Source organism: Hypomesus transpacificus, chromosome 6, assembly GCF_021917145.1.
Source record: "Hypomesus transpacificus isolate Combined female chromosome 6, fHypTra1, whole genome shotgun sequence".
NCBI classification, from domain to species: domain Eukaryota; kingdom Metazoa; phylum Chordata; class Actinopteri; order Osmeriformes; family Osmeridae; genus Hypomesus; species Hypomesus transpacificus.
This window is the reverse complement of record NC_061065.1, coordinates 1556135-1572971: the sequence shown is the minus strand read 5'-3', so window position 1 is coordinate 1572971 and position 16837 is coordinate 1556135. Positions and strand designations below refer to the sequence as shown.

General features: G+C 41.7%; 1 protein-coding gene across 2 annotated transcripts in view; it reads right to left on the bottom strand.

The window, feature by feature from the left end:
* Nucleotides 1–16837, bottom strand: part of tmem132e (transmembrane protein 132E) — a 277060-nt gene that overhangs the window by 21544 nt on the left and 238679 nt on the right. For both annotated transcript variants that reach the window (XM_047021185.1, XM_047021184.1), the window contains exons 3-4: nt 4414–4554; nt 92–284 (exon numbers count right to left, since the gene is read on the bottom strand). In XM_047021185.1, the coding sequence (XP_046877141.1) occupies nt 92–284; nt 4414–4554 (334 nt within the window). The remainder of the gene's footprint in view (nt 1–91; nt 285–4413; nt 4555–16837) is intronic.

Genomic DNA, 16837 nt, shown 5'->3' with positions numbered 1-16837 from the left:
GTATTACTTTAACAAAGCACTATGTGCCCATCAAGATGTTACTATCTGGATAATCTGTCTTACAGTCTTGTGGCGTATGCAAGTCACGTACCATTGAGAGTGGGATAACGGCCTGAATGTCCTTTTGGACCACTGTCAGCTCCGTAACCACCTTGTCTGAATCCGGAGGCGGGTTCTGTCCTCGGTAATCAATGTTCCAGTTAATCCTCCTTGTCACAGATTGGCTGGTGAAGTTCTCCATCTCAAAATCCAGCTGCATCACCTCGATATTGGCCAATGAATTCCTGCCAGGATGAGAATAAAACCACACTACTGAGTAGGTTTTGAGCAGATAAAAAAGCATGAGTCATCAAATGCAGCCACAAATATGGACCGTAGAATGACATTCTGGTCTGTTCTTAGTACTCAATGTGGGTCAGGTGGGCATTTGATCATTAGATGAGTGAGACAAGGACACAAACAGCTGTTGTGTCATGTATTTGGCATTAAGTGTTAATCAGACAATAAAACACCAATATCATGGCTTGGGCTCCATCTGGAGCCTCACTTATATAGCACAAACAGAAGAAGTTGGCATTTATGAAAGCAAAACTTGTTGAAACTACACACATACCCACACAAGCCATGTACAGTCTGAACATTCTGAAAGAGGTATGTACAGTCACTTGAAGTTGTTGACATGTCGGAGGACAAAACACGATGCACTTTATTCAGTGTGCCCTCCATGTCATTTGTGACTGCATCTTGGTCAACAGTTATTTCTATTTGGCCACCAAGAGAGTTCTGACTGTAAAATATAAGATCATGTCACATTATTTTGTTTGTTTTAAGTGGAAAGTAATTGGAAATGTTTGATTTGTTAGCCTGAATGATTCTACACTGGAGTGTAAGGATACCATCTCATTTTCATCTTAATCATCGAATCCCCACATATGCACGGGGCCAAGCGTGTGCTTGCTTTCTCTCATGCAGCAGACTAATAAAATGTGAATTAGGAAGGCACACCGTGTATAGACATCAGTTTTACATGAGCATTCATTTCGACTGAACACATTTGGTCGATTTAACTCTCCCTCTGCGTTTCACTTAAAAACTCCAAATACATGTGTACTTAAACATCCAACCAATCGGCCTGTAAATTATTTATATTTGAATGAAATGGTGTAAAACCAATAAATCCTTGCTAAAACTCTGTAACATTTGAGAAAAAATATGGCTTCATGTACGCTTGAAAACTTTTAAGACAAGTATAAATTCACATAAATATGATTTAAGATTTACGTCCCGGGGGGCAGATTGCATCCCATCCTCTCATATATACCATGTATGCTTTATAGCTTAAGTGCACTTTGGGTTTACCAGACCTTCCCTGTTGAACCTCAACCCAGTTCTGAAATGAACCGGGGTGGCTTATCCTCCTCAGAGACGAGGTATGCATCATTCAGCTAAGGGGGAATGCAAGCACTAGTTAATAAAGACCAGAACCAAGGGCGGAGGTACATGTCAGCACACTAGCGTTTTGCTAACAACTGTCCTTACAGGAAGCGGCGAGATGAGATCTGACAGACTAAATGAGTTCTGCCTGTTTGTCACAACATCACTCGTGGAACACCCCACCCCCACTTGTATGTGACACTCCTCTGCTTGCGCAGGTAGTTTTGCGAGACAAGGTTGACACCCAAGCTGAAGCAATCAGACATCTAGGTTGTGTGTGTGTGATGTGCACTAGACAAAGACCATAGGAAGCATAGCGCTAAGTAAGGAAACATTGCTGATGATGTAGCCAATTCAGATAGGGCTTTTAGTGGGTTAATGAAGCCCTCGATGCTAGCTGCTAGTTAGCAATATCAGCTGATGCTCCGATTTCTACAGGTATGATGTTCCTCTGATTGTGGTCTTGATTAACTGGTAAGTGGGAGATCTCAAGGGGTCAAATCTTTAACACAACAGTCATGCCTGTCTCATCTTAAGGGATGCCTATTGCTAAATAAATGTACCCAGCAGACAATAAAATGTGCAAAATTAGATGTACCTCTTCCCTATTGCTAAATAAATGTACCCAGCAGACAATAGACAGTGCAAAATTAGACGTGCCTCTTCCCTGTGGACACTTATTAAGTCAAAACCTAATTCATCAATGAATGTGACTGTTGCCAAAACTAATAAACATGGATGCTGTCTCAATGTTTTATTTCTCCCTTACTCAAATTCGTCAGACTTGAGAATATAAGATGATTAGCCATTTCTTGTGCACATAGAGTTTAATTCATCACTGTTACAATATATAATTTCTGCTGTACATGGTTCTAAAGGAACATTACAGGGGTGGATATTTAGATAGAACCTTAAAGGTCTATCTGCTTTTTTCCGAAGGATCAATTGCTGACAATTATAAGTAGGCACCTACATCCTTGTTAGAATGCCAACCTGGCCTTCATGATTGTTTGAACTTTTATTCAAAATGAAATTATTCAGAGTGAAAATGTGTTAACTAAGAAATGTGACTTTATGGCAATTCTCACCACGATGTAGGACACTGCATTTACAAAATGAGCATTGCCATGATTAGAGACCCAATTGGTAAAAATCAATAATGTAACAGCACAATTCATTGATGGGGTAAGGAAGAATCTTGTCAACAATATATGTTGGCAGTTGAAAAAGTAATTGCATTTAGAATAATTTTTAGGATAATAAAGAATCAAAAGAGATACTTTATGTTAATGTTAATTACAACAAAGGATTTGCTGCTTTGAAAAGAATGGCACATTTCTTTTAATGATGTGCCATTTATGCATGGATTTCAGATGGACAAACAACCAGCTGTTTACACAGAGTCGATGCTCTGAAGAATATATAATATATATATATATATATATATAATATATGATGCAAAAAAAAAAAAAAAAAAACTTGTCAAACAAATGCACATGTCCAATGCTTTCTGTATGCAAAAGGTCCTAGTTTATCACATCACATTGTGTTCTCTACCCTCATGTGCCAATGAAAAAATTATTATATCGTACATAATGATTATAATCTTAGATTTTATGCTAAACCATGTCACATAAGAAATTCAATCCTGTTAGGAATGATGTTGTAATATAAGACCATTGGGGCCATTTATGGCACGGTTGTATTCATACTTGTTACCAGCAAATTTATAAAGCAGTGTAGCTTGGTCCATTATCTCAAATATATACCAAAGTCGGCACAAAGAGGGAGAACTATATCACAGTTAAATGTGCCTCCACAAAGGTTTTCCCATTAATGTTATTGCACTTAGCTGGATGAAGTGAGCTTGAAATAGCTTGAGGATTCAGTCATCTTTATTGCTTTTTAACAGCTAGAAGGCTAACGCTACTAAATCAAAGGGGGAAAGGAAATGGCTGGCAATTTTTTTTTCTGAAAATTTTTACCTGAAATGTTAAGGGGAACTCATTATTAACAAAATAAACTTTGCTTCTTCACTAGTATGCAGTCTAATGTGTAATCTCATCAGTAAGACAAGCCATTATTTTTCAGTAGCATTTGCCAACAGCATGCCATTTAAACGAGGGTGAAAACTTTAGGGTAGTGATTTCACTGTGACTTTATCCATGCTTTACCCCTGCCGGACTATTTTGTATTCATGGTGACATGATGGCAAAGATCACTCAACATGGTCTGATGAGTCTAACTGCAAAGACAGGCTAAAAGGACAGTTAGCCAATTCTCCCTACGAGGCCTACTTGGCCACTCTCTTTTTCCCACAGTCCTTGAAAACCGTTGGGGGTAGCATTAACAGGACGTGCAATGGCTTAATAGCTTGGAGGTTTAGGATAAGCAGTCAAAACTCTTAATGCCTCCTTTGTTAATGAGTAGAACGTATTGGTGATCTGTGTTGGTTAATTCTGGAGTTCCTCAAGCTCAGAGGTACTGATTGAGCGGGCAGAAGCTCTCTTACCTCATCTCCACGCTACTGCCAAGCCGAGATTAAGGGGATGAATGTTTCAGGAAAAAGATCACATGGGTTCTTGCGAAACTGGAGTCTACTCACTGACATGGTGCCTTAACTGTCAGTTTGGTTGTGAGTTGCTATCATGCGGTGAGTACTTGCTTTAGAATAATTGGTTATTTTTTTGACAGTGTCATTTCTGATCAAGGGAAGACCCTTTAGTTTCACAGTTTATTTCAGGGTACCTTTGGTTTTACTCCCACCCAAACTATGATCCATATCTTTCAAAACTGACCTTTTGTCTAAAACAGGTCAGAAAGCAGAACCATACAATAGAAAGGGCAAGTATCCTCTGGTTGATAGAACGGAAATATCCCCTTTTACCAGAAGAGTGGGCTCACAGGAGCCTCACCCTGACTCCAGTCTGGCTGCAGTAGAAGGATTTAGTGTGTTTAGGCCTGGGGCTGTTGACTCACCCTGGTTGCACCCCTTTGTTCTTGTTTACGTCGATGGTGGTGATGGAGTGCTTGGCCCCGGACTGCACTTCCCAGTCCACCTTCCACTGGGCATTCTTGGACTTGGTCTGTAGGAGATTCACCCCTTTCTTTGCCTTCACCCTGAACAAACAGAGAAATAAAAAAAGAACTAAATCTGTTTTCTATCAACAGTATGTAGATCTTTGTAGTGATTGGAGTAGTCAGGTGGTCACCTTTTACATATTGTGGTTTCTCTGCCAAAGTAATAACTCAGTAGCAAAAGCTATTTTAAAGACAAGTCATTGACAGTGAATGTAGAAGCCAGTGTCGTGATACACTGAACCTGAAAACAGAGGTTTCAATTCTTTGTAATTCTGGAACCACAGCTAAAGCATACGGAGAAATGCTTCAGTAACAATCAAGGGTAATCCCCACACAGTCAATTGCACACTTGACCAATGCAAAATAAAACCCCATTCTATATTCCTCGGTCCCTCTTTTTAAGTGAGCTTGAATATTGTACCAGTGTTTTTTCAACACTATGATCCATTCCTCTGACTATGATTAATTTCCTCCATAAAAATTAGAGGGGATGAGGTATTACCCTCGGGTGCAAAACGTGAATTAAGCTCAACATTGCCGCCCCACAAAGCCGATTAATGAGTAAGCATAACGAATCAGATAGGTGCAGCTGTGACTGGCAATAAGCACCGTTTCTCTAAGACTCTAAGCCACCTTCACCCCTCTGATCGAGGCGAATGCTATGCACCATGAACAACTTGGGGCGAGACATGACTATTACTTATTAAATTCCGCACAAATGCCTTCTGCCATGGCAGTTTATATTAGGGTGTTGCACTAAAATGGCTGAATGCTGAACAGAACCTATTAGGTCTAAAATGCCTCCAATCCTCCAAGGCTGCATTTCTGAAAAGAACCCTCGATATTATCAGTTGAAAATATCAGCGTATTCCTCTAAACTCACATTCTTTCATGAACGTGTTTGGTTTAACAACTGGTGTCCATCCTTAATGCTCTGATACTTATTTTGCTGTTAGAAACATTCTCAGATATTTTAGCAATCACCTCGCTCTCATGCACTCAACTAAGGTGTGTGTGTGTGTATGGTGGAGTCGGACACTTCACAGAAGCTTCAGATAACACTTTAAAACATCTCTGTGTGTGATGGGTCTAATGCACTGAAATGACAACTTCTGTGTCCTAATTGGAAAAAGAAAAGTGGGGAACCTGCCAGGAAGATAATTGTTGTCTGGCAGTGACAAATACAAAACTAAATCCAAGATTTTGGGATTTGAATGATCTGACAATACAGTGATATGTGAACACCTACAGTTCAAGCAAGTTAACCTTGTGAAACATCGAGTGTTACAAGAAAGATCCAACACATGGAGGAAGATCATACTAGTAAAGCATCCACCAAAAAATAAAATAAATAAATATTAACCATATTCAAAGGCTGGCCAGAAATGTAAAAAATGGAAGACAGAAATTCATTGAGGGACAAATCTTACGGTGGATTAACCCCCAACTGGTTTTCAAACGCTCCCTGTCTTTGCCTTTGAACTGTTGCCCGCTGCACTCACCTGATAAAGCTTCAGTGCTACATTGAGGACTGGACCATGACGATTGGGGTTGGATGGGGGGTGAGGAGAGGCAGTTCCCTTTTAAACCCAGTCTTGGTTTAATGTTATCTGTGACTCGATGATCGCCACATGAAGAAACGCCCGTATTGATGATTATGGTACATTCTTTTCTCTGAGTTATTGCAACCTCCTTTGTTCCACAAAAAAAGGAGATCTCTTGTGTGTCGAAGTGTGCCACAGCTCTTGGTGGTTAGAAAACTGTGAATCTGCAAACACAGCTTGAGTTTGTTTGGTTTGGGATAAGTGATATATCTCTATAGTCATCATGACACTATTCCAGCATAGCACCATGTGACACTTTCACTACAGCACTGTGTCGGGGTAGACTGAGGCGAGACGAGAGACTCGCTGCTGAATGTTAGGAGTTAATATATGACCTAATTCATGAATGACAAGGAGTTGCTTTCCTGTCATTCTGGGTCAAGCTATTGTCAATAGCTATTGTGTTTGGTTAGCTGAAGTTCTTATGCTGCAAATTTTGGATGTCCGACCATTAACTTATAATCGTAATTAAACTAAGAACATTTTAAACACCAACACAGCATTGGCTTTTAGTAAACTAACATCACTATTTCTGCCATTTCCTTCACTTTTCTCAATTCCTTCTTCATAGGAAGCTCATGTATCAATGCCACGAGAGCCGATTAACAATCCAATGCCCCACACAGATTGCACTTCAGTTTTTGGCAGCAGCTTTCAGAACAACAAGCTGTGGCAAGGGATGCCAAAAACAAACATGTAACCGTTTTAGTGGCAACAGCCCATGGAAGACTCATACAGCCACCACCACTGGACTAAGACCCAGATGTAGCTTTCACGACTGTCCCCTCGGCACACCTCAAATGCGCAAATGCATGCATAAAATAAATAAATAATAATAAGGAACTCCAATGTCAGCACTGGAATGTCTCAGAGGCATTTGCTGCACTCCCTTCTGCATTATTGCAAAAAAACAAGTCTCTCCCGATAGCTAAATTTGGCCAGCCAAGCCTTTTCCACTCATCTGTGGACAGAAGCTCCATTAGTTTCTTCGAAGGGGCACTTTACAGACAGCTTGACTACTTGTGGTTTTGAAGTCACAACAAATTCCACATTTCATGACAATATATTATTTAAGTATCGATATATGCTTGTTCTTACCCTGTGCTTGTTTTTCAGCTTGTTCTTTAACGTGTTGTACCATGGCTCCAGACTAACTTTTTAACGAGGTGCACTGTTGCCCTTAACAAAAAATGTTGGGGGTACAGGCTGAACATTTAGGGGCACACACCTTAAATCTAATTTCTACGCAATTTTTTAATGACCAAAATCTCATATCCAAATCCTTTCATATCTTGATAGCAATAGGTGCATATCACGATATTGCACATTTTCTTTAAATTCATTGAATAAATAGTTTATATAAAATTACCACATGGAGGCCAATTTCGTATTACATTTGCATTATGTAGGCCTACTCGACAAATAAAAAGGACTTAAGCTACTCATATTACATTTTTCTCATTAAGACGAAAAAAACCTTCCGAAATGTTATCTATCACCTGGAAATATATGCGTGTAGCAGACTACTTGTAGCTTACGTAATTCACTGGACAGGTTCAAGGGGACACTGCACTTTTAAGGGCGCAGCAAGGTCTGTCTTACGTTGTACGTTTCCTGTTAGAAAAGTATTGGCTGTTTATTTATTTATTCGTTATTTGTCAGGAACGATGCAGCGTGCATTATTACATACATAATTATCACAGTCGAAGCCATAATAATGTGTAGATGTGTTGCATAAAAGGTATCTAGCCAATAGGCTAATTTGCAACCCCAGTCCCTGGTCAGGCCTTTCTAAAAATACATATATTTTAAGAAATACATAGTGTGAGTTACACAATCATGCAGCAGATACATATTTGGCCTTATCTTGCACTCAGCGCAATTGACTTTGTACACCGACGCATGTATCATTCCTATTTTGCACCCGGCGCACAGCGTTCTTTCCCTCCACAGAAGCACGTCGGTAAATTAGGGAATTAACTTGCGCTCCCGGGGCGGTTCAGCCATAGACTTATATAGCCTATTAAGGGATTCAGCGAAAAGAGGAAGCGTGTTCCGGCGCAAACGTTCCCTGGTGCTATTTTGTAGTTTCAGAAAACAATTCCGCCACAGACCAGGAAAAAAGTAGTCTAAAGTCAGTGGCTCGTTCAGATGATATTTTTAAGGGCACATACTTGGCCCGTGCGCATTGCTGGCGAGGCCAGGGTCTTCTTCCTGTGAAGCTACGTTACATTGTTTTGATTTATAGAGGGTTTTCACCAACGTCAATTTCTGGGCGGTAACCCGGATGCGCGGCCATTGTGGAGGCACTCTGTGTAAAAAACTGAACGGAGTACAATGAAGTATTGAGCGCTTTGGACATTTTAAGTGAACGTAGCCATGTCTAAACAACCGAAAGGCTCATCAAAACGCGTCCAAGATGCAAAGGCATATAGGGAAGGACTTGGACCACAAGAAAAGGCGCAATATTTCGAGAAATTACGATTTATTGGCGGTGCAGATCCCTACGAGTTAGCTCCCTCTTCTTGGATCCGTGACAACCCGGTGATTCTTCCTTCAGTTGCATATCCCAATATAGTCAACTACCTGGTTTTCTCGCCGAGCCCATACACAGTGGAAGACCTTAAATCCTACAACGGTTTGGAGGCCTTTAACCAGACGGTGTGTGGATGGATGAGGGAGACGCAGTACCAAGTTTTCAACAACCGTTGTGTTGTGAAGGCCAAAGTAAGTAATGTAATAACGTCTTTAATCAACCTAACCTTTCCTCTGATAATCTCTGGCATTAATCTCCCTGGTTCTTAACTTTTGGAAGTCGATAATATTCCAAATGTTTCTCTCGATCTGTCCTATTGGTACAACCTGAAACACGGCCTCTGTGTGACTCCAATATGGCGACTTCCGGTCTGATGACGCGTTGTGAAAACCCTCTATTGTATGGCTTTGTTACATCTCTACCCTTTATCCTTACATGCATTTCAGATCATTAAAATAGGGCCCAGAGTCTTTGTAGGCCTACTTCATTATACAAGGCACACAGCTGTGTGCCAAAAGGGAGAAGTCTGCCGACCTCTCGTCTTTCCAACTCCTTACAGGAGCATTTGTGCGATTGCAAATAACTGTTGTGGCGAGACATATTTTAATTTATCCACGAAATCCTCGCTATTTTCACAGTGCGTGTGCCTGTTGATCTGTTACAGTGACCGGTCCACCGTTCTATGTAACGTTACATAACCAATTAAACTTCAACTTTAGATTCTTAACTTTAATGGAGATTTTACAGGTGCATCTCAATACATTGGAATATCATCAAAAAGTAGATTTATTTCAGTAATTTGATACTCCTATATTATATAGATTCCTTACAAAGAAACTGATATCGTTCAAGTGTTTAATCATTTTAATTTTGATGATTATAACTGACAGCTAATGAAAAACCAAAATTCTCAGAAAATGAGAATATTGTGAAAAAGTTAAATATCGGACAGCAGCTGGAGTCCGTGCTTCCAGACCCACCACGCACAGATGTATCCAGGACATGGGCTTCAACTGTTGCATTCCTTGTGTCAAGCCACTCTTGAACTACAGACAACGTCAGAGGCGTCTTACCTGGGCTAAGGACAAAAAGGACTGGACTGTTGTTCAGTGGTCCAAAGTTCTCTTCTCAGATGAGTACATTTTGCATTTCAATTGGAAATACAGGTCTCAGAGTCTGGAGGAAGAGAGGAAAGGCACAGAATCCAAGTTGCTTGAGGTCCAGTGTAAAGTTTCCAGTCAGTGATGGTTTGGGGTGCCATGTCATCTGCTCGTGTTGGTCCACTGTGTTTTCTCAGGTCAGCGCAGCCGTCTACCAGGAAGTTTTAGAGCACTTCATGCTTCCCTCTGCTGACCAGTTTTATGGATATGTGGATTTCATTTTCCAGCAGGACTTGGCACCTGCACACACTGCCAAAGGTACCAGTACCTGGTTTAAGGACCATGGTATCCCTGTGCTTGATTGGCCAGCAAACTCACCTGACCTAAATAAGAGAATCTATGGGGTATTGTGAAGAGGAAGATGCGAGACACCAGACCCAACAACGCAGAAGAGCTGAAGGCCGCTATCAAACTGGGCTTCCATAACACCTCAGCAGTGCCACAGACTGATCGCCTCCATGGCATGCCGCATTGCTGCAGTAATTCATGCAAAAGGACCAAGTATTGAGTGTTGCACATGTTCATACTTTTATGTAGTCCAACATTTCTGTGTTAAAAATCATTTTTTTATTGGTCTTAAGTCATATTTATATTTTCTGAGATACTGAATTTTGGGTTTTCATTAGCTGTCAGTTATAATCATCAAAATTAAAAGAAATAAACACATGCAATATATCAGTCTGTGTGTAATGAATCTATATAATATAGGAGTTTCCCTTTTTGAATCGAATTACTGAAATAAATCAACATTTGTATGATATTCTAATTTATTGAGATGCACCTGTAGATCCATTTAGATAGCGAGAAGAGGTATTGTTGTAGGTTTTGAAGAATTTGCTCTCAGCAAGCAGCTTGATGTAATGTGTATCAAAAACATGACTTTCATTCAGGTGCCACTCTGTAAGCCTTGAATGGCAGTCAACAAAGCTATTATTTCACGGCTGTCAGGAAAATTTTGGATTAGCTTTACAGTGTGTAATGCTTGCAACAATAGTGTAACCTAGTGAAGGGGACCCACATACACTTTGCAACCCAACACAGGGACATCTTTTCACTCAAATGTCAGACATACTGCTAATGCTAACATCTAAGAATTTCCAAGGCACTTTAACATATAAAGGATTTATGTATCCAGCTTTGGTCAAAATGTACCACCTACTATATACTGACACCTAATTATGTTCTTTGAAAACTGGTGCACGACACAAAATCTCAAGAGACAGAAATGACATAGGACAAGAACTCGAGCTGCAAAGGAGGGATTGAGCTTGGTTGTGAATTGCTGTAGGGAGAAAGCACATGCTGTCCTCTCATTATTGTAGGAATATGATAGAGACGTCAGTATGGGGCTGTTTCAGGCCCGTCAGCCTCACTAGGTAGCCATGTGGACATTCTAACATAATTGGCACCGGAGCAGTCATCGAGACAGATGTTCACTTTGCATGGAGACACGCTGTGCCACAACGAGATCTCATGCTCATCATCCCAGCCAGACTCGTGTTTTTGTGTGTGAGTGTGTAAGTGTGTCCAACAAGACTCGAGGACACATTAAAAGGGGGGGTCGCCAGCCAACGGGAGTGTATTATGAGCATCTTCTATAATATTTCTCTGAAAAGTAAGATGATAAAGAGAGGCAAATGGCACCGTGCGACTCCACAGTTTGGAATTACGCTAATCTGATGAGGCATCCACAGAGACAAGGGACAAAGAGGAGAGGAATCATTTTTTGTTGTCCTATTGAGAGGCTTTTCAAAGATGCAGGGCTGAGAATACAGATGTTATTGTTGATGTGACATAACTCTTCTTACCATTGTGTTTTCATCAACAACCTTTGACTGAAGAAATATTAGAAAGTAAGAATTCCAGGATGTTCTGCCCTCCCACCCCAAAAGATCAAATCCCAATTATATCACACAACAAAACTACATGGCAACTGGACAAAACATCCTGTCTGTTGATGTTAATCATTTTGGGCTGGGTTTATTAAGTTGCTCCTAGACAAAACAGCCCCTGGAGAAGGAAAAACAAACTAAGACTCCAACAGACAACCAAGGCTACTTTGTTACAATTATGACATGAGTTTCAATGTCAGTTTAAAAGGGCTCTTGACTACCTAGAGCAAAATGCAATTATGAGACTGCAAACAGAGGCAGGCTACAACGTTGTGGGCCAGGGCTGGAGAAAAAGAGCACACATCCTGACATATGTTGGGGAAGGATGACGTATTCAGCCCCAAGTGGAAATTCTCCTCTATGATCCCTGTTTGTTGGGATGAAGAAGCCAATATTCATGCAAGTGGTGCTGTGTAGTTCAAAAATAATCACACACACACACACATGACCCACACACACACTTGCAGATATGTGACCCCATAAACAACTGCAGCAACAAACATACTCAAGCACACACACACACACAGGGCTGTTGGAGGCGACAACGGTGGCCCTCCTGGAACACAATTATTCTAAGTAGTTTTCCCATCAGCCACAGCCATGAGCGGAAGACCCTCGGGTGAGCCAGAACCTTTCTGTAGAGCCAATCGAGAAAAAAGCCGCTCTCCAATTTATTTGATAAGGCGAGTGGATCTCAGGCCTGCCAAGAGAAGCGCAGAACAAGAAAATCAGGGCCTCTCTGAAATCCAGTTGCTGACATTTTCAGAGTTCATATCACTATCCATACATATAATGATATTTTGGCCCAGGCTCCTGTAAGAATGTGGGGGGGGCGGACAAAAACGAAAAAAAAAAAAAAAAGTTCCAAGAGTCCAATGGAATTGCTGTTAGCTTGCTGTGTACCAGCAAACAAATCTGCCAATGGATACAGTAAAAGCCAAACAAAGGCAATATGTTCTACTTTTCATTAAAATACATTTAAAACAGTATCCACAGAGGGGAAGATAGACAGAGCTCTCTGTGGCAAGACTACAAGGACCAAAAAGCAGAAAGCATTGAAGAGAGAGGCATTCTGTGCATAAATGAATACCACTGGGATAAAAGCTAGTTGTCACATTGTGATTGGATACCGGGGCTCTGTGAGGTATTTGCATATTTATACACTTGACGAGGTAAAATGATTTTGCAGGAGCCTTGGCGATTACGAGAAAGCAGTTGCGAGATTAAGCATTGGAGAGAGAATTCTATCATTGATATGCTGCTCACTCAGAGAGCTTCTTCATTCCATCTAATGCCACATTTCCTTTTTCCTGTTCCCTCACTTCCCTGGCGATCAAAAACACTGATGACATACATTCATAAGATGGAGGCTAAACAAGCATTTCCGAAGACCAAGGAAACATTTCGATTATATCTGCCACTGACTGAATGCCATGGAATATGAAGGAGGATTGATGTGAAATACACAACGGAGGGGAGTTGAGGGTTGGAATCTCACAATTTGGGTCATGTGTTTTGTGGTAGACCACACACAAATCCTACAAATCCAAGAGAAAATTAAAACAGGAAAAGATGATAAAGACACCTTTCAATTGATTACATGATTATGCAAGACAATGGAAGTGTACACTGGGAATTGGCAAGCGCATGGCTGCCCAGCACAAAGCCACAGGTTCTCAGGAACAACAGCGTGTTGCTGCTAGGCTGCAGCAAGTAGGCCCCCGCTCTCCCAAGCAGCCTCCGTTTCATCCTCTCCTCTCATGCACCGACACTTATTATGTCCACACTCCTCTCTGTCAGCCCGCCCGCTTCCTCAACAACCGTCTCTCTCCTCTTCCGGCTTTCACACTCTCTCAACTCCGTCCTCCCCCTATCCTTTTAAATAAATCACTTCCAACACACAGCTGTTCAATTAAACCTTTACTAGATATGGCTGGGGGCTTGTCAGTCTAATCAGTGCTCGGTAGGGAAGAAAAAAAACAGGTGATTCAGATCACTAACCTGAATTGTTAACACCCTGATAACCTAATGTCGTTTTCAGTCTGTATTGACCATGGCCCTATAAAGATAATGGCATCTTCATACACCCCTCCAAAATCGCCTCCTCCTACACAGTGGAATGAAGGGCCATCCCCTGACAAATGGTGAGTGGACTCAACAGCTTCCGGAGCGACCCAGCTCGTTTATTATGCATGTGAGCCTGAACCGAAAGGGGCTTGCCTGAGTGTGGTTGGACAGTAATGTTGTCAGGTGGCCACCAGGTGGCCATCTGCATTCTGGGAGGGCACTTCACTCAGGATTAGGAGATATGGGGGGGTAAAGATAAGGGTACTGTAGGAATGAAAACCTAGATATCCACTACAAAGAGGACACTGATACTGACAGATGTGGACGTGTAGATGTGATTATACTACTTTATGGAGTTTATTCAGAGAACAAATTCCACACATTGGCAGTAGGTTCGCGTCTACAGTAAAACTGAATCAAATCAAAATGGCCAAATCCAAGTGAAAGTAACATACATCTCTCTCCCAAATCTGGGCGAGATGAATTTTTCCGCGCTTTGAGTGTCTTTATATAGTTTTTGAGTAGCGACGGACCTCTTTGCAGGGCCTCTCTTCAAACATCTCACTTTTTGCTTTGTAACATGTGCAGTTGGTGCCCTGGTAGGGTAGTGGCCTTTTTTGGAGGATTTTTAGAGGTCCACGGATGCCCAAACAGACCCTACGTGTCCATTTCTAAAAAGCGGTTATGAAACCAAACTTCAATTAACTTTCTCAGTCTGGTCTTATGTGAGTTGCAGAATAAATCCTTTCCTGTGACTCGAAAGAGGGACATAGATAGATAAACGTAGAACAGGGCTATTTATACTGTGCCAGTGAACAGCAGGGATGCAAAGTGTATTAGCCTAAGTCACCAGGAGCATTACTCCCTGTGACCTCAGACTGACCTCCATGTCCCGACGTGCCTCTGGTTAATATACCCCCTGACCTGTCCTCACGGCAACATCCCCTTAATCTACTTCCCCAGGCTCCGGTTAAATCGCTCGGCTTCATCTAGCCACTATCCCTCCCTCTCCCTGTCCTTTCCTCCCCTTCTTTGCCTTTATCCCACTCACTCTTCTTCTCTGTCTCTTCGAAGCCACGCAACACTAATTGCCTCGCTCGCCGAACGATCCAAACGACCGTGCCCAGAGTGTACCGCTGATGAGGCTCTGGTCGTGTTCAGCTCAGTGGACTCTCGGAGTCGAGGGGGACACTCTGGGCTTGGGGAAGGAAGGATGTGTGGACTTAAGGTCCTCAGACCCTCAAGAGTGCAGAGGGTGTGTATTGTGACAGCCACTTCCTATTTTGCAATGTGTGTGTGAATGTGTGTGTGTGACGGTGGGGGGTCTCAAAGATAACTTGCCAAATGCTGAAACTCAAACCTAGAGGACTTCATGCTGAACCTCCAGTGCCAAGCACGTACCAAGTGCAATCTTCTCTAATGTTTTGAATAAGAGATGCCAAACACAGCTGAACAGAAGAGGCAGAGCGGCAAATTGTAATTGTAGCTGACCCTGATGATGATAACGATCTCTGGCCATCAAACTGTAAAATTTAAACCTAGGCCTAAAACATTATGCAGCGAAAAAAGGTTGAAGAATGGGAAGGTTTGCATTTCAACAGGGACCAAAATCTCCCACCTCCAACACACACACAGAGAATACAGAATAGTCTCACACACTACACGGTAATCATTTTTAAATGTGTGTGCAACCGCGTACGTACGCAGACACACACATGCAATACCATATTGTGCTTTATGACTCTTGACTGTATTTGTCTATTCACAGGTTCTGCCAAAAACAACTTTGACTGTGACATCTGCACCTCTTCACTTTTTTCCCCCCCAGAAAGAAAGAGGTGTGAAAGTACAAAACCAGTGAGCTGGAAGACTGTGCTCCATACCGTCCCCGTTTGTCATTATCAAGGCAGTGCCAATTTGCAATGTTTGTCCCATCAAGGGCTCAGACCAGATTACGAGTCATCGAGCTTGATGAGGCAACATTTACTTTCACATGCTCCCAGAGCCGCATGGCTTTTCCAGAGAGCTTGCTCAAACGGAAACCCCCCCAAATATTTTGTGCGACAGAGCTTTTAGAAAATGCAGCGTCAAATTACCTCTACCTGCCTCCCTTTCGCTTTTCTATCCATCTATGCCCTTGCTCTTTCAATCTTTCTCTCCTGCCCACGTAGGAGAGGACAGCAGTCTAGGACATACCTCTGTGTTCTGTGCTAGGGAGTTATCCTTAGCACCGCTTGACTTCAGTTCTCTTCCTGAACTCACCTGGCCCATTATCTTGTAGCCGATGTTGTCTGGAGGGTGACAGAGGCGCGACGTGACCCCATGCATTTACATATCTAAAGAGTATGAAAGCTGTGACGTCAAGTGCGTCAAAGCTAGATTTTCTACATGACAAACATCTCAGCAACGTTACCTGTAGACACTAGACTAGGGTTGGCTGATTAGTAAAACCGAGGGCATGAGGATTTCTGATGGAATTATGTTTGATTTTCACGTGCGCAATTATGATCTGGAACCAATTGTACATATCCATATTGAGAATGGCAAAGTAAAAAAAATGAATCAACCCTACTCTGGCTTCTATCAAAATTCTATTAAAACAAATGAGTGTCAAAGTATTGGATTTCATCTGTGTAAATTGGGCCACCAATCGGTTGCCATGGGAACACTTTATGCCGCACACCAAGGCAAGGCTAGTCACAAACTTTCGCGTGTTTTTTTAGCAAAGATTAGAAAAACTGATTATGCTTTCACATACCTGGGTGATGGAATTAACACTCATTCGAACCACTGGAATCTCTCAAAGTCAGAGATTAAGAAGCAGTAGTAAACTAATCTACGGCTCGGTCTCAAACGTTTTGCATATTAAAAAGCTGTTAACATCTGTTCCAGTTTTACAGATGGATGAGTCAAAATCTATTTTTTCATGTTTTTTTGGTCCTGAGACTTATAGTCAAGTCCTGTTTATAAAAACCCTCAAACTGTCTTCCCAGATACATTGTGTCTAAGCAGATTTACAGCAGACTTGTAGAATAATATTTACTGTCCTCAAATTGTCTTGTA